This window comes from Vigna angularis, chromosome 8, assembly GCF_016808095.1.
Source record: "Vigna angularis cultivar LongXiaoDou No.4 chromosome 8, ASM1680809v1, whole genome shotgun sequence".
In the NCBI taxonomy this organism is placed as follows: Eukaryota; Viridiplantae; Streptophyta; class Magnoliopsida; order Fabales; family Fabaceae; genus Vigna; species Vigna angularis.
The window spans coordinates 1,782,411-1,805,230 of NC_068977.1; the positions used below are offsets into that span (position 1 = coordinate 1,782,411).

A 22,820-nucleotide genomic window follows, 5' to 3' on the forward strand; every position below is an offset into this window, starting at 1 on the left:
GAAAACAATAATTGGGAGTAAAATCTCCGTCAATTATTCTGGAACATAATCTTCTTTACAAAATTCAATAATTAAAAGCATGTCTTTAACTCTAGATCCCCTTTATTTATACTAATTAATTATCTTCCAAAATGTATTTAATATTAGAAAATAATCCTATTTACTGGATTTACCTAATACAAATATATTTGGTCTTATTTACTATATTTTAATATACTGAGATATGGTTTTGTTACTCTAATTATCCTTTGTTTGGATATCTTCTCAAAATATCTCTCTTATGGCTCTAATTAATTTCCCGTCCATCCTAACTGTTTCTGCGGAATTGGACCGGGGAAGATTCCGGCCGCCTCCATCCTGAAACACTCCTTCTCCTGCGGTTGACACGCTCCTTCCCTCGCATCTGTGCTCCTCCTCCTGCCGCCGGTATCAGTGAAATGGGGGGTGGACCTGCAATAAAACCTCCGATGATCAAGTCAGAAAGGGTTTTTTATCAATCTATCATTAAAATAGAATCAGCCCCATACCTTCGCCGCTTACCCTTATTTATCTGATTTTTGTAGAGAATATTCTCTAATTATGCTCAGTCCACTATGAAGGTAACGACGGAATTTCCCGTAATAGTTGGAGAAATAAAGGTGGAGGGTCCCTCCACTGTCTCCTTCGATTATATGCTGATTACACATTCATTGTGCATTAGCTGTCAGGACCGACCGCAGAAGGCCGACCGCAGAAGGCTGACCGCAGAAGACCGATCGCAGAAGACCGATCGCAGAAGACCGATCGCAGAGGACCGACCGCGGAGGCTATGTCGAGACCGACCGCGGAAGCTGTGTCGAGACCGATCGGCGGGCTGTTGAGAATGTATTCCGGTCGGTTGTCCAAGCATGCTGGGTATTCCGGGCGATTGTCCGTCCATGGTAGTAACATAAGCCCCCCAAGCCCTAGCAAAATTATGATATTGCGTTGGGTTTGTAATGTTATATCAATCGGTAGTAGATTTTACCTGAGTTTAGTACGCTAGCATGCGTTCCTTATCACCTGAGCGGGTTTTGCATTAATAGTTCCTCGGCGAGAGTTCATAAAAGAGCTTGCTTGAGCTTGCTTTGCTGCATGATTTAGGTCTTAGAAGCTCTCGAGGAGCGTGCTCTAAGCCAAGGTGAGAGCTCACAAAGAGACTGCCTCACCCGCTCGGTTTAGGTCTTAGAAGCTATTCGTGGATCGTGCTCTAAGACCAAGGTGGGAGCTCACGAAGAGACTGCCCCACCCGCTCAGTTTAGGTCTTAGAAGCTCTCGAGGAGCGTGCTCTAAGACCAAGGTGGGAGCTCACGGAGAGACTGCCCCACCCGCTCGGTTTAGGTCTTAGAAGCTATTCGTGGATCGTGCTCTAAGACCAAGGTGGGAGCTCACGAAGAGACTGCCCCACCCGCTCGGTTGCTCAAGGAGTGCCAAGTTATGTCATCTGCATCGAAGAAAACATAACGCACAGATTTCGAACGGTTAGAAATATGCAGCTAAATTTAATTTGAGCAGTTGATCAAAGTGAGACCGTTCGGTCTTCAATCGAATGCGTTGAGGCCGAACGGTCAAGTTTTCGTTAAGGCCGAACGGCCAAGAATTCATCGAGCGGCCGAGAATACGCTAAATCCGAGCGGCCAATTATATGTTGAGGCCGATCGACCGAGAATCAATTGTGGCCGAGCGGCCAAAAATCCATTGAGGCCGAACGGCCAATAATACGCTGAGGCCGAACGGCCGTGAATTCATTGAGGCCGAACGGCCAATAATACTTTGAGGCCGAACGGCCATTACACTGACGCCGAGCGGCCAAAATTCCATTGAGGCCGAACGACCAATAATACGTTGAGGCCGAACGGCCATTACACTGAGGCCGAACGGCCGAGAATCCATTGAGGCCGAACGGCCAATAATACTTTGAGGTCGAACGGCCATTACGCTGAGGCCGAACGGCCGTGAATTCATTGAGGCCGAACGGCCAATAATACTTTGAGGCCGAACGGCCATTACACTGACGCCGAGCGGCCAAAAATCCATTGAGGCCGAACGACCAATAATACGTTGAGGCCGAACGGCCATTTATTTGTTGAGGCCGAATGACCTATAATTCGCTGAGGCCGAACGGCCGAGAATCAATTTAGGCCGAGCGGCCAAGAATCCATTGAGGCCGAACGGCCAATAATTCGTTGAGGCCGAACGGCCATTAGGCCAAACGGCCGAGAATGCATTGAGGACGAGCGAGAGAATAAGTTCAGGCCGAGCGGCCAATATTAAGACGTTGATGCCGAGCGGCCAATATTACGCTGAGGCCGAACGGCCATTATGTTGAGGAAATGTTCAGGCCGAGCGAGTCGAGATCCCGCTGAGACCGAGCGGATGATAAAATGACGAGAACGAGCTGCCGAGAATCAATTGAGGCCGAACGGCCTAGTAGACACTGAGACCGAACGGTCTAATATACATTGAGGCCGAGCGGTCGAGAATACGCTGAGGCCGATCGGCCAAGAATAGGTTGGGGCCGAGTGGTAATAGTGAGGCATTCCTCTATCCGAGCGGGAACGAGGAGGCCGTCCTTTGACCGAGCGGGAACGGTGATCTGACCCAATCCTAAATGGAATATAACCTTCCGCGCACTTCCCCCCTGGCCGGCGAAGTCGCCTACTGCACGGTCCCTACCGAAACTGCTGTAAGAATATTCTTGGAGAATTTCAATATCTCCAACACTTCAGATTTTCATATCTTCAAATTGTGAGAATAGTAGCCCGGTTGATGGAGCTCTAAAATTTAAACACCCTCATCCAGCCATGAACTGGCAATGAATATATCGGAGGTGCCGCCAGCGTCCACATTTCCTCTCTGTTTCTGGACCCCTCTTTACCGTATCTGGGAAGATCGGAACTGTCCTGATGAGTCAAAAAATTAAACTGTTGAAAAAATATTTTTAATTTCATTATTGAATTTTGTTTTAATGAGAGCATTCTCTCTGTTGGGGTTTGGTCCGGCGGCGTTGGTGGTTAAGTTCCAGTGCCAGGAGCATAATTAATTTAAGACTGTCCTGCCAATGGGATTCTTGGGGTTTTTAGGGGCTATTTGGTGGGGCAGGATAAGACGGCGATGTTCTGGTGTGCCAAACTATCATTCCTTTTTTCTCTCAAAGATCGAAACCCCATCTTAAGTAGCCATCCGACGTTTCTTAGGTATCGTTTGAAGCTAAGGGTTGCTTGCTTCTCTTTTGCTTCTCCACTCATTTTAGTTGTTGAACATCACAATAATTCCACTGCCACAGCAGAAAACTTTCGCACCCACTTCCAGCGACCTCACTCGGATCTCCCATCAAAGTGATCCTCGAAATTGACGAAGGTGGCACCGGAGGCAATTTCTGAAATGGTCTTGAAAATTTCCCCAAACCGGATGAGCCGAGAATAAATTGAGGCCGAGCGGGTTGAATCCGAATGGATTGCGTCCGAGCGGCCGAGAGGCCGAATGGCCAATAAAATGATGAGGCCGAGCGGCCGAGAGTCAGTTGAATAATACTTCAAATTGAAATGGTTAGGACAAAATATACACAATATAATATCAGACAGCCAAGTAAGACCGCTTTGCCTGAAATCCATATTAGGATTATGACGGGTGAAATATAGGTATTTTACTGTCCTCCAACAAGGACCAAGTTATCAGGGTCCAACGAACTTGAACCCATCATAAGATGATTCCACCATTCTCACTGCGTTTGAATTCAAACTCGCACTTGGATGTATATATAACATATGGTGATTTTTAAATGCCTCTGAACGTGAACATATTATGGCAATTTCCCAAGGCATTATACGTTGGTGGAAACGGCAAGCACACTTGTTAAAGGAAAACACCATGCCTCTTGTGCAATTTCAGAATTTCAATCAAGGCTTCCAATGACTGATCGGTGTAGATAAACAACCATGATTCTGGTTACCGAGCAGCAGCTTCTTCCCTCAAGTTAAGGAAACCTCTCGTTGGGTCCTATCAACTACACTGAAGTAAAAATAACACTTCAAATTTGAATGATCAGACAATATGGTGCCAATCAAATTAATACTAAAACAGTTGATAGGAAGCTGGATGGTCGGGCAAGTGAGATCGGTACACCGATCGGAGTGGCGGTTAATCGGGCCAATGATTGTGGTCGAACTCTGACCGAGATCACTCTAAGACCGAGCGGAAGAGACAATTATAAGACCGAGCGGCCGAAAATAAGTTGAGGCCGAGCGGCCTAGATCACGCTGAGCCGAACGGAAGAGAAAATGATAAGGCCGAACGGTCGAGAATAAGTTGAGACCGAACGGGCTGAATTCACATTGAGGCCGAGCGTCCGCGAATATGCTGAGGCCGAACGGGCCGAGATCCCGCTGTGGCCGAGCGTCCGCGAATATGCAGAGGCCGAACGAGCCGAGATCCCGCTGTGGCCGAGCGTCCGCGAATATGCAGAGGCCGAACGAGCCGAGATCCCGCTGTGGCCGAACGTCCGCGAATATGCAGAGGCCGAACGGGCCGAGATCCCGCTGTGGCCGAACGGCCGCGAATATGCTCTTCGGTTCTTGACATCGCCAGCCGCAACTCCATCTTGGGAAAATAATTCCCCTGTTGCTTCAACTCCGACGAAGACACCTATCCCTGAATCTTCAACCCACTCTTGCAATACTGGGTACAATAAATTTTGAAACTTGCGTGTTAACATCTCGTGCAAGTGTCGAAAGTGATTAATATTGGTAGTGAGACTTTGTTATCACGATTGGTGCCAATAAATGGGGTTATAATTTTCATTCCAGACGAACGCCGTCACGTGCTCCCTTGCTTGAAAATGGGTAGGCTTTGCATAGGCATTGTCAAACATACAAAATTTAACTGCAAAGCACAGATGAATATATTCTTTCTTTGTTTCTTGAATAACATGACACAACGTCCAAGAAACCAAGGCGGTATGTAATGTTGAGTTTCACAGCTGCAACTTTATCAATCTCAAATAAAATTAGGCAGTGGTAGTAAAAATAAATTTAGGATGAAGCTGAGTTTGAATCTCGGTTTGGGTCTGTGCCGTCGGGAATATTGAGGACGAACTTCAAACCAAGATAATGGTCAGTGCATCAATGGACTCCATTTGTTCCTGAATAAATCTTTAATAAAATGATATAAAATAAAGAATAGGGGATCAAATTATTCTTATCGAAGTAATGAAAGACCGAGTGCTCATCTGACTCTTAGCGGTCAAAAGGGAATTCCACTCGGCCCCACAGTGGGCGCCAAAATGTTTATGTGGAATTGGACCGGGGAAGATTCCGGCCGCCTCCATCCTGAAACACTCCTTCTCCTGCGGTTGACACGCTCCTTCCCTCGCCTCTGTGCTCCTCCTCCTGCCGCCGGTATCAGTGAAATGGGGGGATGGACCTGCAATAAAACCTCTGACGATCAAGTCAGAAAGGGTTTTTTATCAATCTATCACTAAAATAGAATCAGCCCCATACCTTCGCCGTTTACCCTTATTTATCTGATTTTTGTAGAGAATATTCTCTAATTATGCTTAGTCCACTGTGAAGGTAACGACGGAATTTCCCGTAATAGTTGGAGAAATAAAGGTGGAGGGTCCCTCCACTGTCTCCTTCGATTATATGCTGATTACACATTCATTGTGCATTAGCTGTCAGGACCGACCGCAGAAGGCCGACCGCAGAAGGCTGACCGCAGAAGACCGATCGCAGAAGACCGATCGCAGAAGACCGATCGCAGAAGACCGATCGCAGAGGACCGACCGCGGAGGCTATGTCGAGACCGACCGCGGAAGCTGTGTCGAGACCGATCGGCGGGCTGTTGAGAATGTATTCCGGTCGGTTGTCCAAGCATGCTGGGTATTCCGGGCGGTTGTCCGTCCATGGTAGTAACACTAACTACTGCGGCACTTAGGATGCTTTCTTGCAGCTTCCAACCGTCGCTTCCTCTTATCTACCATTCGGCCTACTCGTTCCCCGCCTTTTATCGTTCGGCCCACTCACTCCCCCTTGTCTACCGTTCGGCCAATCCACTCCTCCGTCTTCTACTGTTCTGTCCATGTCTTTCCCCGTTCGGTCCTCTTCTCTCTCCCCGTTCGGTCCTCTTCTCTCTCTTTTATACCTCCTTCTCTCATATACTTTCCAACCCCTAATGTTTCGACATTTTCCGTGAGGATCCTGTTAAAACACAAACTTGACTGGGCGGATGAACGATCACGAACGGTAGAGGCAGGCGGACGCTTTCTCTCCAGCTGACGGAGACCGGGCGGAGGGTATAGTGACGGACGGACGCTGCTCCCCACTCCAAGCCGGGCGGACGCCCTCCTACTCCAAGCGCTGCTCCATACTCCTAGCCGGGTAGTCGGGTACCTGTCAAAGGCACTCCGACGCTCAAGTCAGTAATATGACACAGCAGTTTGTGATGCATGTATGCATTGCATCGTAAGGAAAGTTGGTCTGAAACTCATACCTGAGACCTTTATTTATACTGATTGTAATGGGCTTTTACCTTTAATGGGCCTGATAACGGCCCTTTTACCTTTAGTGGGCCTGATAACGTCCCAGTCACACCTTAGTGAGTTAGTAGCGTTTAACCGTGTAGTCAACCAAGCGCGGGTCGGCATAGTGAATGACGGTCGAGACGGTCGGCCAGCAGGGCAACCGGCCAAGGATGCCAACCTGGGAGGGACGGTCTTGGACGTCCGCCAGTTTGGACGCTCGGTCCTGATTGTGACCTGGGTGGGCGGCCTTGGACGTCCGCTAGTTTGGACGCCCAGATGGTCATGACCTTGGCAGGCGGCAGTGTTAACCGCACGTTCGGTCCGCGCGTTGGGAGGACATACAGTGACGCGGGCGTCCGGCCACATTTGGACGCTCGGTCCTACTGGTATATAAATGGGCGTCCGCCCTGACATACCTTCTGGACAATCAGGAGATGACATGGGCGGCCGGTCCGTTTGGCGACGTGTGTCTTTCCGTACGGCGTCCGGTCCTGCTGGTATATAAATGGGCGTCCGCCCTGACATACCTTCCGGACAATCAGGAGGTTGACATGGGCGGCCGGTCCGTTTGGCGACGTGTGTCTTTCCGTACGGCGTCCAGTCTTGCTGGTACATAAGTCCCCCAAGCTCGAGCATAATTTTATTATGCGGAGGGGTTTTTGTAGACGGTTCTCATGAAAAGGGAAGAGATCCCTGCTTTGCTTTCCTTTTTTAGGTCTTTTCTCCTTGTTTGTAAGTGGACGGGAGTGTAACAGTCATGCCTATTCAGGCTATTCGAGGCTGAGAATTTAGACCAAGATGTTGAGGCCCTTGGGCGTGGCCGACCTGGTGAACGATCGGTTTATATGCGGTCGACCTGGGAGGATCGCCTGGTCCCTGTGCAGTCGGACAACGTTTACTTGGACGCTCACATTGGACGGTCAGTCCTATTCGGCTAAGTGGATGGACGTTCGGCCTTGGCGCTCGACCAGGGCGGACGTTCTTGTGTTATCCCTCGCTCGGTCTATGCCGGGGGGACCTGTATTCGAGGTTTCATAGCCGAGAGTTGAGGCTGAATGGCCGAAACCATGTTGTTGCCGGACGGCCGAGAGTTGAGGCCGGATGGCTGATGGTGAGGCCGAATGGACGAGCGCTCTTTGAGGCCGGGCGGATGACCGCTTGAGGCCGGATGGACGAGCGCTCTTTGAGGCCGGACGGACGAGCGCTCTTTGAAGCCGTACGGTCGATAGTTGAGGCCGAACGCCCAATTGTTGAGGCCGAATGGCCGAGAGTCTAATGAGGCCGGACGGCCGAGAGCTTGTTGAGGCCAGACGGCCAAATGTTGATGCCAGATTTGGCTAAGTACCTAAGGTCGAACGACCAAATGGTAGAGATTGAATACGTACCTTTGGGAGCCGTCTGGCTGAGCTCCGTTCACCGTCCGGCCAAGCTGACGAGTGATTTCGTTCATCAACTTGGGCTTTTGGCACGGACGACAGTGGTTCTTGGTGGAACGCTCCGTTCACCGTCCGCCCAAGTTGATAGGAGTGATTCCGTTCATCAGGTTGGACTTTTGGCACGGACGGTAGTGGTTCTTGGCGGAACGCTCCGTGCACCGTCCGGCCAAGCTGACAGGAGTGAAACTCCGTTCATCAACTTGGTCCTTTGTTGGGCGGACGACAGTGGTTTTCGGTGGAACGCTCCGTGCATCGTCCGGCCAAGCTGATAGGAGTGAAACTCCGTTCATCAACTTGGTCCTTTGCTGGACGCGGACGACAGTGGTTCTTCGGAAAGAACTCTCCGTTCACCGTCCGGCCAAGTTGACAGTGGTTCCCGGGGGAACGCTCCGTTCATCAACTTGGACTTTTTAGGGTGTGGACGGCAGTGGTTCTTCGGAAAGAACTCTCCGTTCACCGTCCGGCCGTTCCCGGGGGAACTCTTCGTTCATCAATGTGGACTTTTGCTGGACGGACGGCAGTGGTTCTCGGTGGAACGCTCCGTGCACCGTCCGGCCAAGCTGACAGGAGTGAAACTCCGTTCATCAACTTGGACTTTCTGATGCGGGATGATTAAGGAGAGCCCTTTTTGCTTTGTGTAGTCGTGTAATTATGGCAGGTCACCTGTATTACGAGGGAAACATGATCGTATTTCCAGTTTAAAGAAAGTATGTGTTCATACCTTGTAAGGTGGACTGGTCGGTTGAAGATATTCGGATGAAAAGGATTGGCCCTAGAGAGCACCTCCGAGAATAACCACTCGTTGGGTGCCTTAACCCTTGACACCATAAAGGACGGACGATAGAGGCATGATAGCCCAGTGTTTGTGACCAAACGGTCGAATGCCGCATGCCAAATTTGGCCGAGTACCTAAGGCCGAATGGCCGGGAGGTAGAGGTCGAATACGTACCTTGGAGGCCGAATGGCCGGACGGTTAGGGACGGACGTCTTGGTAATTTCGGACGAACGACCGAAAGTTCCAGGCCGGACGGTTGAGACTGGCTTGCCAAATTTGACCGCGTACCTAAGGCCGAACGTCGAGGCTTGCATGCCAAATTTGGCTGAGGTCGAGGCCGGATGGCCGAGACTTGAGGCCAGATGGCGGACAGGTGAGGCCGGATGGCCGAGTTTGAGGTCGAACGGTTGAGTTCGTACGGCTGAACGACCGGGAGTTGAGGTCGAACGGCCGGGAGTTCAGGTCGGATGACCAGACGCTGGATGCCAAATTTGGCTAAGTACCAAGGTGGCCGAACGGTCTAGTCCTTGTGCGACCGGACACTTGAGAAAAAGTATGGCCGAGCGGCATAATTCGGATTGGCAAATAAAGAGCTTGGGCATGTCCCCCGGACGCACCAGATCAAGGAGGCCGAACGGCCGAGAGTTGAGGCCTTTCATCCGGACGCTGGATGCCAAATTGGCTAAGATTGAGGCCGGACGGCCAAGACTTGAGGCCGGACGGCCGGGAATTGGGGCCGGATGTTCATATTTCTCGTGGTCACCATTGGGTGTTTGAAATCACACGGCCCCACGGTGGGCGCCAAATGTTTTGACATTTTCCGTGAGGATCCTGTTAAAACACAAACTTGACTGGGCGGATGAACGATCACGAACGGTAGAGGCGAGCGGATGCTTTCTCTCCAGCTGACGCAGACCGGGCGGATGGTATAGTGACGGACGGACGCTGCTCCCCACTCCAAGCCGGGCGGACGCCCTCCTACTCCAAGCGCTGCTCCATACTCCTAGCCTCCATATTCTAAGCCGGGCGGACGCCCTCCTACTCCAGGCGCTGCTCCATACTCCTAGCCGGGTAGTCGAGTACCTGTCAAAGGCACTCCGACGCTCAAGTCAGTAATATGACAGAACAGTTTGTGATGCATGTATGCATTGCATCGTAAGGAAAGTTGGTCTAGAACTCATACCTGAGACCTTTATTTATACTGATTGTAATGGGCTTTTACCTTTAATGGGCCTGATAACGGCCCTTTTACCTTTAGTAGGCCTGATAACGTCCCAGTCACACCTTAGTGAGTCAGTAGCGTTTAACCGTGTAGTCAACCAAGCGTGGGTCGGCATAGTGAATGACGGTCGTGACGGTCGGCCAACAGGGCAACCGGCCAAGGATGCCAACCTGGGAGGGACGGTCTTGGACGTCCGCCAGTTTGGACGCTCGGTCCTGATTCTGACTTGGGTGGGCGGCCTTGAACGTCCGCTAGTTTGGACACCCAGATGGTCATGACCTTGGCAGGCGGCAGTGTTAACCGCTCGTTCGGTCCGCGCGTTGGGAGGACATACAGTGACGCGGGCGTCCGGACACATTTGGACGCTCGGTCCTGCTGGTATATAAATGGGCGTCCGCCCTGACATACCTTCTGGACAATCAGGAGGTTGACATGGGTGGCCGGTCCGTTTGGCGACGTGTGTCTTTCCGTACGGCGTCCGGTCCTGCTGGTACACCTAACATTATCCACCGCTTGATGGTCAATCTTGTTCTCAAGGTTGAAGTCTGGATATTGGTCTCTGATGGTCATGGCTTTTTTTTTAATGATGTTGGGTTATCGGATGACTCGGTTAGCTTATCAAATTGTACTGGACAAGATAGGTTATGTCGGATTGTTGAGCTGAAGAGATTATCCTGATTATAGTATGTTTTGTATAGTTTTCTTAATTTTTTTTATTTATAAGTCTAATTATTTATAATATTTTTTTATTACTCCAGATAGCTTATAAATTATATCATGTATGTATAGTATGTATATGCATGGTGAGAGTTTGTAATATCTCTACTTTCTGGGGTTGTAGTTGTTGGTGAAGGTATTGAAAGGTCTAGGGATCAGGCTTGAAGGTGAAAGGAAAATGCTGTTGCAATAGCTGCTCAGTTAATTACTTCCTGCACCTTATCACATTTCTACAAGTACCTTATCCCTTACGAAATCTATTTTCCGAATCACCATAAACAATTTCATAAATACGGAAAACAATTTCTGAAAGTTTTCTGATGGGGTGGGGGAGACAATTTAATGGGGGTATAAAAAGCAACAGGCCAATTGTGATTTTCAGTTTGACCTTTTAAGAGATGAGTTGCAGATATTTAGTAATTGTTAAGTAGTTTCATATACGGTTTATATCTCGTTATCTATGAGGGGTTATATAAACAAAATATTATCTTTATATTTGAAACATTTACGATTTGTGGCAGGATTATGTGCATCTTTCTTCTTCAAAGACTTCATATGAAAAATAATGTGTAAATTATATGGTAGGCTTTTGCTTTTAAATGAGTCCATATAATTATTATTAATTAATTGAATTTATTTATTTTCAGTTTTTTTTTCAATTTAAATTTGCATTACATAAGATTTGCTTTTACTTTATAATTTTATATAAGATCGTATAATAAAATATTAATTTCTTCAATTTCTAATGTTAATTTTTTTATTTGAATGTATAAAAAATTAAAAAGTAACCTACCATCTACTAAAAATCATACAATAATGAATATTTTTTAGGATTAAAATAATTAAATTTTTAGTACCTTTTTATGTTTTTAAGAGTTATATATATATATTTGGGTTAAATATGTTTTTTTCCCTTAACTTTCAGCGAAAATTGAAATTAGTCCCTCTTCAAAACTTTAGACTAATTTAGTCCCCAAACTTTAAAAATATGTGAATTTAGTCCTTTTAACCAAATTTTGTTAACTTTATTTAATGTTTCAAGTACGTTTCATGATAGCATATGAGTTGTTTACACCGTTTAACACATTTTTACTTCAATACATTTTTCTTCAATGTTCACCCAAAAATGTATATCACATGATATCCTTCGTCTTTATCACATTGTTGATAGTATAACATTTATTTTCTACCACATGAGTAACACAATAAGGGGACACATGTTATCACCGTACATCTAACTCAGACTCATCATTGTGACAAGTATTGCAAAATTAGACGGTAGAGTATCCTGAATCAAATTTCTATATGAAACCCAAAATGTCATTCAAAACGGCTAGCACCATATTACATCATGTAGGTGATCCTCACTCGTCACCACGAATATGTTTTCATCCCAAAACTCATCAAATGTTAGCGGGAATTGGCATCCCTACCGCAAAAAGCCTCAACTTTACCTACAGAGGCATGCAAATTCAACATGAAAAATCATTTGTATATGAGGGCATCACGTCCAGGTCCAACACCAATGTAGTGAATAGGGACCCCCACAAGTTCTTCTACCCTTTCCACGTATTGCCGTGCAGCTTTTGGAAGGTCAGAGTAGTTTCTTACGGAAGAAATATCAGACTTCCATCCTGGAAGTACTTCGTATTCCACCTACAACATAAAAAAACATATAAACATAAACAAGCTCCCTAGCAATTAAGGAGCTTTACATTCCTTGAAAAACCTGTTCTTTCACGTTCTGGTTATGTTAGAATGTATCAAATCAAAGCATTTAGTTGGTGATCCAGAAGGACCAACAATGGAGTGGATGGAAAAGATGGAAAAAAGTTACCTTCAATTGCTCAAGAAGACGGAGGTCAGAGGGAAATGATTTGATTAAGGTGCCATCATCCAGTTTGTAAGAAATACCCAACTGAATTTCTTCAAGATCTGATAAAACATCCAGCTTGGTAAGATTCAACGATGAAAAACCATTTATCTGACACGAGTATTTCAAGGCTACTATATCCAGCCAGCCACACCGCCGAGGACGGCCAGTAGTTGTGCCAAACTCCTGCCCAGCAAATCTGAGGAGATCACCCCCTGAACCCAGAATTTCAGTAGGAAAAGGTCCGGAACCAACTCTTGTAGTGTATGCCTTCACCTGCACAGCCAAAATAAAATTAAGTATGAGCTTAATTTGTTGACATTATATTCTTTAACACAAAAAAAAAAAAACAGAAACAACTTGGAAGTTCCTGAGCCAAGTGTTTAATGTTTGGCAGTAAAGAACAATTAGTTATAAGAAGCAAAAGCAAAAACAATTTCGATAAACAGATAAATACTCTAATGAACAATAAAAACAGATAAATATCCACGTACCACTCCTATTAAATCACCAATCACCCTTGGAGCAATACCAAGACCAGTGCATATCCCGCCTGCTGATGGGCTAGACGATGTAACAAAAGGATAAGTTCCAAAATCAATGTCCAACATGGTTGCTTGTCCTCCTTCAACCAAAATCTTCCTTTTCTGTGTTATGGCCTCATTCATGACATGCACAGTATCAGCAATAAATGGTTCCAACCTCTCAGCATATCTCTTGTATTTTTCAACTTCTTCCCTTAGCACGTCTGGACCATAGCTCAAATCTTTGAACCTTAATGCTACATCTAACAATATAGCATCAAGCTTCTGGGGGAAAGTATCCATATACTTCAAATCACTTACTTGAATACCACTACGGTTAACCTTGCTGGAGTAGCAGGGTCCAATGCCTCTCTTGGTGGTGCCGATGAAAGATTTAGCAAGCTCGGCTTCCCTCAATCCATCCACTACTTGGTGGAAATCGAACAACAGGTGAGCACGATCAGATACCAATATCCTCCCCTGGCAAGAGACCCCACTTGACTCAAGACCATCAATCTCTTTAAACAACCCCGGCAGGTGCACTACAACCCCATTCCCAATAACACACAGAGTATCCTCGTTCAGAATACCAGAAGGAACAAGATGAAGCGCAAACTTTTTCCCTTCTGCATTGTAGATAGTATGCCCAGCATTAGCTCCACCCTGAGAAATACATTAATAACCACAAATTATCAGTGCAAAGCAACAACAAAAAAGACAAACCAACACCAAGCGATCCCAATACACCAAAATAATCCCTAAAATTAACCCTATCGCAATCTGGAACTGCAGAAATGCCGTTATAGTCCCTGAAATTACCAGACATCAATCAATTTAAGAAAAGAAGAAAAATAAAATAAAAAAACAGATTCTCTAGGTTAAAATTTGATTGAAGCTACAAAACATGTACAGTACTCATTAAAGAAGAAACCAGACTGAAAAATTTATGACTTCAAATAAATTCCAACCACCAGTAGAAACGAAATTCAAAAGAGTGTATCAGACAGCATATTACGAAAGATTTCCCTCTCGAATTCTTACTTTTTGTAATTTCAGGGACTCAAAAGTCAAAATCCACTGTCCTTTGGTAACAAAGGAGAACTAAAATAAACATTATTTAATAATTTGAGAAACGAAAATGACATCACTGTAGATTCAGGGACAAATTGACGGCACACCTAATTCAAGATTGAATTCAGTGTACTTCTTATAATAAATTATTACAAAAACATATGAATCAAAAAATCAAAAACCTTAGACAAAGGCACTGGTAAACAGACAAATGAACCCTAAGACAACACTTCCACCACAACCCATTAATTCCATCGAAATTCCAAGACATCCCTCGATTCGCGACAAGGGAAAAAGCTGCGAAAGGGTAAAAAGAAAAGAACTTGCACGGTACCTGACAGCGAGCAACGATTTCGAAGTGTTGGGCCAAGACGTCGACGAGTTTACCCTTGCCCTCATCACCCCACTGGCAACCCAGCACGCCAGAGACCTGGCTCAGCGAGCCGATGCGGGCGGCGGATGTGTCGGCGGCGGCGAGCTTGGTGGGAGGAGGCGCGACGGGCTTAGCGGAGCATACGACAAGGTTTCGAGCGAGATTAAAGCGGCGAGATGAAAAGGGGCAGTGAAGGTTGCATATCGCGTGAGAATCAAACGTGATCGATGAGATGCTGTTCATTGTGTACACACACTAAAGATCCTACTCACTGAAGAATAGAACAATGTGTGAGAGAGTGAGAGAGAATAAAAAAACAAACACAAAAAGGACACAAAAAGGATGTGTTGTTGACAATGTTGCGTTTTGATAGCTGCTGATACTTCAAGCCATTATTGGATTCCACAGCGTAGAATAGTGAGATATAGTCTACGTATTTAAAAGGTTTAATCCTTTTCGACATCCTACGAATGTCTCAATTGGGTCCTCGTTTTCTAAAGTGTATCAAAATGGTTCCTAATTTTGAAAATTGATATCAATTGAGTCCTTTCCGTTAAGTTGACTGGACGGCGTTAAAAAAATTGATGAGTGGATGCTGAGATGACGAACGAACGCTCGTCCACCAGCGAAGGAAGAGCGTTCGTTCGCTGGTGGACGAGCGTTCGTTCGCTTGTGGACGAGCGTTCGTTCGTCATCTCAGCATCCACTCATCAATTTTTTAACGCCGTCCAGCCAACTTAACGGAAAGGACTCAATTGATATCAATTTTCAAAATTAGGGACTATTTTGATACACTTTAGAAAACGAGGACCCAATTGAGACATTCGTACATAAATAGGGATGTCGAAAAGGATTAAACCTATTTAAAAAGGAAAATATACTTCAACAACCTCTTTTGACAACATTTAGACACGAGACACGTGTCTAAATGTGAGTGGTCCGCATGAAAAATGAAAAATCAAATGAAATCTGACGTGGAAAGGGAGCGGGCAGGGTTTTCAAGTTGGCGTTTCAAATTTGAAATTCATTTGGAAGATTGTAGAGAGAGAAGCGCGAACGTTGAGAGGGAGACTGTGACCTAGAGAGAGTTGGAGAAAGGGAGTTCGAGAGAGAGGTCCGACGGAGTGCTTGCCGGAGTGCCGGCGGACAACGTTGAAGGCCGTGTCGGAGATATTCAACCCGTCCAGCCGGTTCCGTTTCACGACCGCCGCAGCTCCGACGTCGACCGCTCGAAGCGAACACGGCATCGTGTTCCGTCCGTTCCGGCCCAGCGACTTAGGGGCGCATTGAAGGTGTCGCTTCGTCCCAGCTTCTTCCGTCCCTGTCCCGGAGTGCCGCCGGAGCATCGCCGGAGTGTCGCCGGAGTGTGGACTGTTCGGTGGACCAAAAAGAGGGGTTTTCTGGGTTGTCAGTCCCACCCACACCTTTTTCTTCGTCTGTGTTCCAACCGCCACACCTCGGCTTTAGTCAAGGTTCGTTTGTTTTTTATTTCAGTGGAATGAAGGTTGAATACATGCACGATGTTGTTTGTGGATGGTTTTGGTTATGTATGAAATGTCTCCCAAGTGGATTTTGTTGTGTTACTGATTTGTATAGATGTTGTTTGGTTAATCTTACATTGTTGTTGTAATTTTGTTGGATTGGTAGTCATGGACCTAGTTGGCCTTGCTGTGAAAAAAAACAAGCCACCTCAAAATGAGAGTGGTGAACCTAGTTGGCCTTGCTGTGAAAAAACTTGAACCCAATTACCCACTTCATTCGGCTTTGGTACCAGTTATGTTGGTGAACCCAGGGTCCTAGAAAATGTATTTTTATGTGACACGAATTTCTTAATAAAATGTTAAGAAATTGTTCCCAGATTACTTAGAAGTAGCTGAAACGAGGGAAAACAAACAAGGAACCCCAAAATGAGAGTCGTGCATCTTTCATACAAATGTTGCATTGGATTCATGTTTTGTGTATTATTGTCTTTGCAGGAAAAACTACAACAAGTTAGGGAGCAATATGTTTGTCAATGGATTTTGGATGTGGACAACGTGCGGAAGAATCAAGTGTTGGAAGATTTAGGCATTTTGTAGAATGTTGGGGATTATTGATGAAAGAACACTTGTTGTTACATTTCATATTTATGTATTGGTTGCACATCCAATCTGATTTCAGAAATTGTTGAGAAATATATTTGGTAGTTAAAATTCAGTTTGTTGTAGTTAATTGACTTTCATGTGCAAAACGTTTTATCCAAGTACCTAGTTGGCCTGTCTGTGCAAAGAGTTATACCAAAGTACCCACTTATTTAGCCTTTGGTACCAGTTATGGTCCTGCACCTGGAGCGTTACCAATTGAGCTTGGAGTGGGACGAATTTGTTAATAAATTGACAAATAATTGTTTCGAAATTAATGACAAACACAACGAATGAGGGAGAAGACATTAGGCACCCTGAATGAGTGTGGTGTACCAAGTTCGCATTTGTGTGGAAAAAGTTATACCTAAGTACCCATTTATTTAGCCTTTGGTACTAGTTCTGGTTCTACAGCTGAAGTGTTAGCAATTGAGCTTGGAGTGGCACGAATTTGTTAATACATTCCCAAATAATTGTTTCCAAATTAATCACAAATACAACAAATGACCGAGAAGACATTAGGCATCCCTAAATGAGTGTGGTGTGTAACGTCCCAGCAACTCACAGGGACCGTCGACTGCCCCCACAGATCACCACCAGGCTTTCCAGTGTGCTTTGTCCTCACTCGCACACTTTCTGGGAAAACTTCCCAGAAGGTCACCCATCCCAGAATTGCTCCAGGCTAAGCACACTTAACCATGGAGTTCTTATGAGTCAGGCTACCGAAAAGTAAATGCATTTTGGTGATATGAGTAGTCAAATCAATTCCTTTAAGCTATCCTTCAACTGTATAGTCCCATACCTATACAGTCTCCAAATCCCTCTCATTCCGGTGTATGTTCGATTCATCCATGTACCCCTTCCACCCGAAGCTGCCAGGAGCCGCTCCTTGTCTGTGCCCCCTGCACCATGCTTCTTGCACCGGCGTCACTCCCCGCCCTCGTCTCCGTGCCCGGGTGTCACATGGTGTAGGATGTTGGCATGTGTGCAAAATGTCATGACCGAACGGTTTTCTATGACTTCGCGGAACGGTAACCATGGAGACCGAACGTCCTCCAAAACGAGCGTCAACGAACGGGCGGTCAATCACTACCCATTGTTCAGTTGAAGCTTGCACTTAGGCCGACCACTACAAACCGAGCGTCAACAAATGGTCTGCCAAAGTCACTGCCGAACGATTTCAGAAATGTTCGTTATTTAGCGACCGTTCGCCCCATTCTTAGGGCCGTTCGGTTTGTGCTTGAAATGATGGGGTATTACTTGTGCTTTAATTTTGACTTTTAACGTTGGCCTTGTCTTGTTCGTTGTTAGGACGGTCGATATTTAGCGACCGTTCCCTAATTTGAAATAGGTCCCTGTTATATTTGAAGTCTTAATTAGATACTTATTTTTGTTAATTTGATGCGAATAAATCCTTTCTGTCAATTTCAGAAAACGCCGTTAAGCAGTGCATGACGTGGCGTGTGTGAATGCAATTTTTTAAGGTTTAATCCTTTTCGACATCCTTATTTATGTACGAATGTCTCAAATGGGTCCTCGTTTTCTAAAGTGTATCAAAATGGTCCTTAATTTTCAAAATTGATATCAATTGAGTCCTTTCCGTTAAGTTGGCTGGACGTCGTTAAAAAAATTGATGAGTGGATGCTGAGATGACGAACGAACGCTCGTCCACCAGCGAACGAACGCTCGTCCACCAGCGAACAAACACTCGTCGACCCCTTACTGCTGGACGACCGTTCGTTCGGGGGTCGACGAGCGTTCGTTCGCTGGTGGACGAGTGTTCGTTCGCTGGTGGACGAGCGTTCGTTCGCTTGTGGACGAGCGTTCGTTCGTCATCTCAGCATCCACTCATCAATTTTTTTAACGCCGTCTAGCCAACTTAACGGAAAGGACTCAATTGATATCAATTTTGAAAATTAAGGACCATTTTGATACAGTTTAGAAAACGAGGACCCATCTGAGACATTCGTACATAAATAGGGATGTCGAAAAGGATTAAACCATTTTTTAATACTCAGATATTTTGAATGAAGTAAATATAGTATAATCCATGCTGAAATTAATTAAACAGAGGGCAAATTTGAAAAAACGTAATGTTTTGTTTGCTGAAACATCTCTGGAAGGGAGAAATCAAAATCAAGTTGGAGATTTTTCTATTCTAGGGCTCGTGTCGTCTCAGAGTTGGGAAAGAGTGGATGTTGTTCGAGTGGATGCCCGAGGGAGAATCAAATGCAGAATTCACGTTCAACATGTTCTATCTAAGACGTTTTAATTGAGGAATGCAACTGAGATTGGGGAAACAAATTGGGGGTTTTTATTATTAGGGTTCGCGTGAGGGAAGAAAAATCGCGATCTTTGTTCAAGCTGAAGCGGCAAGGTTCGTCCGTGAAGAAGAAGTAGTTGGAAGCGGCATGCAGGGGTTCGTGTCTCGGTAGGTCAGGTGTGGGTCCTTTATTGATGAGAAACTACAATATTCGGTGGTGGTCCCCCAAAGCAACCCAAGAACCAATCATGCCATCATCACAGTTATCTGAAGTATGTATGAATGACTAGGAAGCTCAAATATAGATGTGTGTATAAATGACAATGATGCCAAGTTTAAGGATCTTATTATGTGTGTACAAGTACGATCATCGTAGGTGGAAACCACAACCACAACATGAAAGGGTGAGTAACTAAGAACCTAACATAGCATATAATTTCAATATCAAAATATCATAACTTAGATTATCCTAGTCACAACCTTTCAATACAACACAATATTCAACTCATAACTTAGATCATCACTACCCAGATTATCAAAGTCACAACATTACAATACGTCACAGTATTAAACTCACAACTTAATCCATTGACACAAGCTTCTGTTGTTTCCTTGAATTTTTGTCGTACCAAACCTGTTTTGCAAAATAGGGCGATTCGAGTCGTCTTCCATTGCAACTTCAGACCTATCTCCCCGACTCCTCAAGGAATTACGAGTAAAAACTTCGGTTAAGCACACCCACCGAGCACTATACTCACACGAGCCGAAGTCATTGGGCGAGACATCCAACCCTCTCTAGTCCCCACGCATGAGGAAAGGGTGACACTCGAATCTCAGTCTCCGCAGAGACTCAACACACTATCGTATCGCAATACAAACACCATCGATTCGACAAAAATTCTAAGGAAATGACAGACCGCTTGTTCTCACAATTTTACCATCACAACCATCACCCAACATCTCTTTCACTCCTCTCATTCTCATTATTCATTCTTTCCCCTTCCAACAATGGAAGAAAATTCTCAAAAAACCCTCTTACCACACTCTTGACCAAAGAGTGTAGATAAGTGACCCAACACTATTGGCCGAGCACTATTTGCCAAGTACTATTCACCAAACGCTATTTGGACGAACACTATTTGGACGAACACTATTCACCCAATGCTATTTCAACGGACGCTATAAGATCAAGCATAATCAGGCCGAACGCTGCAACCGAGCACCATAAAAGATTGAGCACTATTTTGCCGAATGCTAAAACCAAGCACCATAAAAGATTGAGCACTATTTTGCCGAACACTACTAGGCCGAACGCTAAACCAAACACCACAGGTTAAGCACTATTCGGACGAACGCTAAACCGAACACCTTACTGGATACAACACTATCAAGCCGAACGTTAAAACCGAGCACCTTACTGGATTCAACACTATGAGGGCGAACGTTAAAACCAAGCACTATTCGGACGAACGCTCAAAGCTTAAGCCTAGTTCGAACACTACCTTTTACGAGTACTTCCTAAGGATAAACATCATCGAGAACGAACATTCCCTATGAACGATCACTAACTGAGAATAAACATCATCAAGACCGAACGCTGACCATCGAACCAATACCGAACGCTTAAGATTGAAACCTAAGAATACCAACTTAAGGCCGAACGATCACAATCACAATTAAACCAAGGCCGAACGCTCAAGATTAAAAACCTAAGAAAACTAACTTAAGGCCGAACGCTCACAATCGCACTTAAACCCAAGCCGAACGCTCAAACCTAACAATACCAACTTAAAACCGAACGCTTATACTCACTAATATATCAAGACCGAACACTCAAAATCAAACACTATTAAACTGGACACCATTAGGACGAACGTTTTGAGTTTTTTGTCGAACCACTAGGTCACTTTGCCGAACACCTAAAGTACTAGACGATTGTCTATAATCCTGGCCGAATGATCAAAACTTAACACATGACCGACCAATACCACATCAGCACTTCACCGAACGGTATTAAATCAAAGCCTGACCGAACGGTACTAAATCCAATTCTGACCGAACGGTACTAATTCAACACTTAACAGAATGGTATTAAACTCACACTTTACCGTAAGGTACCAATTGAACTGTAGAGCGAACGTTACTAAATTTGACTACCAAAACAACACCTACCCGAACGGTACCAAGTCAAGGCCTAACCGAACGATACCAAACATTCAAGACCGAATGGTAACAGATCAATACTTAACCGGACACTATCAAATCAGGTACCAGCCGAACTGTATTAAAAATAAACTCTGACCGAACAACATAAATCAATACCTAACCGATCGGTACCAAAATCAAGGATTAACCAAACGGTAACAACTAACAACCGAACGTTACAAACGAAACCTGAGAATACCTCATCAAAACTGAACGCTTACAATTACTAATGCATAACCAAGACCGAACGCTTAAGATCACTCTGAGAATACCAATTTAAGGACGAACACCGACGATTACTATTTCACGAAGACCGAACGCTCATGATAGTTTGGCCGACCACTAATTGGTCGAGCAATTTGGACGAACTTCTAAGATCACTAATATACGAAGACCGATCGCCGAACGCTCACTAAACAAGCCTAGAACGAACGTTAACGCTCGTTACTGGAGGAGGCAAGACCGAACGGTTAATTTGTCCGACCACTAGGTTGAGCACTAGTTGAGCAAACGCTCGTTCTACACTTTATAATTTGGCCGAACACTATTTGGTCGAATACCAAAATGACGTACGCTCGTTTTTCATCACCTATATTTTGGCCGACCACTATTTGGTCGATCACTGTTTGGACGAACGCGCGTTTTGCAGAATCGCAGCAGATTTTCCAGAAACCCCATTTTCATCCCCTTCTTCTCAGATTTGCATCAAACACAGTATATTTCAACAATCAAACAAGTAGATCTAGCTCCCCTTACCTTCTACCCATCATACACTATGTTATATCCCAAGTTAAACCCCTTACCTCTTGAAGACTTCCTTTGCAAAACCTTGAATCCATCTTCACAAGACTTGCAGCACCTTCGCCTCCTTGCAACTCTAGAAGCTCTCAACTTCACCTCTCTCACGAATTTTGCAGCAACAACTTCACTCCCACAAGTGCAGAACCCATTTCCTCCTTTTTCCCACACTTGTAGATGTGCCCAAGAGACACCATGGCCCCTTAATCCACTAAGAAGCATTTAATAACTGGAAAGGAGGTCTGCCCACGCTCCTTTTTGGCCCAAGGGACAAACATTATGATTATGGAGCATATTCCCCAACTTTCCACGCAATTCCCACTTATTTCAGATCTGAAAACTGATATGCTCGCGCCCGGGCGCCCCACAAGTGGCGCTGGGCGCAAGTCCCCCAACAGCACGATTGTTGTTGACCCCCTTCCCGAAGTTGAAAATACGTGTATGAGTACTCAAATCGAAGCTCTCTGAGTCTACTATCCAATAAAGAAAATATCAACTCAATTGATATTTTCTACAAAAAGTTATAATTAAAATAGTAAACCATGTCAAACTTTGACAGCATTGTATTTTTACAACTCGGTAAATTCTTGAGGTTATAGGGTCTTACAGACACTACGACCGTAAGAGAGTTCGGCATTGCGTACCCTTATAGTTAGTTTTATCGGTCGACCGGGTTACCGTTCGACCATTGGTGAATTCAGGTATCCTACGGTACTATGAAAGACAATGATGCCAACTATGTGTTTTGGATGTATTACAATGTTTTGGATATATTAGAATTTCCTTCTTTGACGTCTTATATATTACAATGACCAGGAACTGTATTTCCATTGCATTATTACTAAATCATAAGTACTGTTTTTTAATAGTTTGGTGGGCACAGTTATGTTTAGAAATTTTTGCAG

The 22,820-nt window shown here is 45.1% G+C and overlaps 1 protein-coding gene across 1 annotated transcript; it reads right to left on the reverse strand.

The window, feature by feature from the left end:
* Window positions 1–11,972: 11,972 nt before the first annotated feature.
* LOC108343683 (adenylosuccinate synthetase 2, chloroplastic) lies at window positions 11,973–14,937 on the reverse strand. Its single transcript, XM_017582007.2, has 4 exons — window positions 14,491–14,937; window positions 13,056–13,748; window positions 12,526–12,837; window positions 11,973–12,344 (listed from the first exon to the last, which is right to left on the reverse strand). Exons 1-4 carry the CDS (start codon window positions 14,770–14,772, stop codon window positions 12,174–12,176), a joined length of 1,458 nt encoding a protein of 485 aa, XP_017437496.2. The 5' UTR covers window positions 14,773–14,937; the 3' UTR covers window positions 11,973–12,173.
* Between the last annotated feature and the right edge of the window lie 7,883 nt (window positions 14,938–22,820).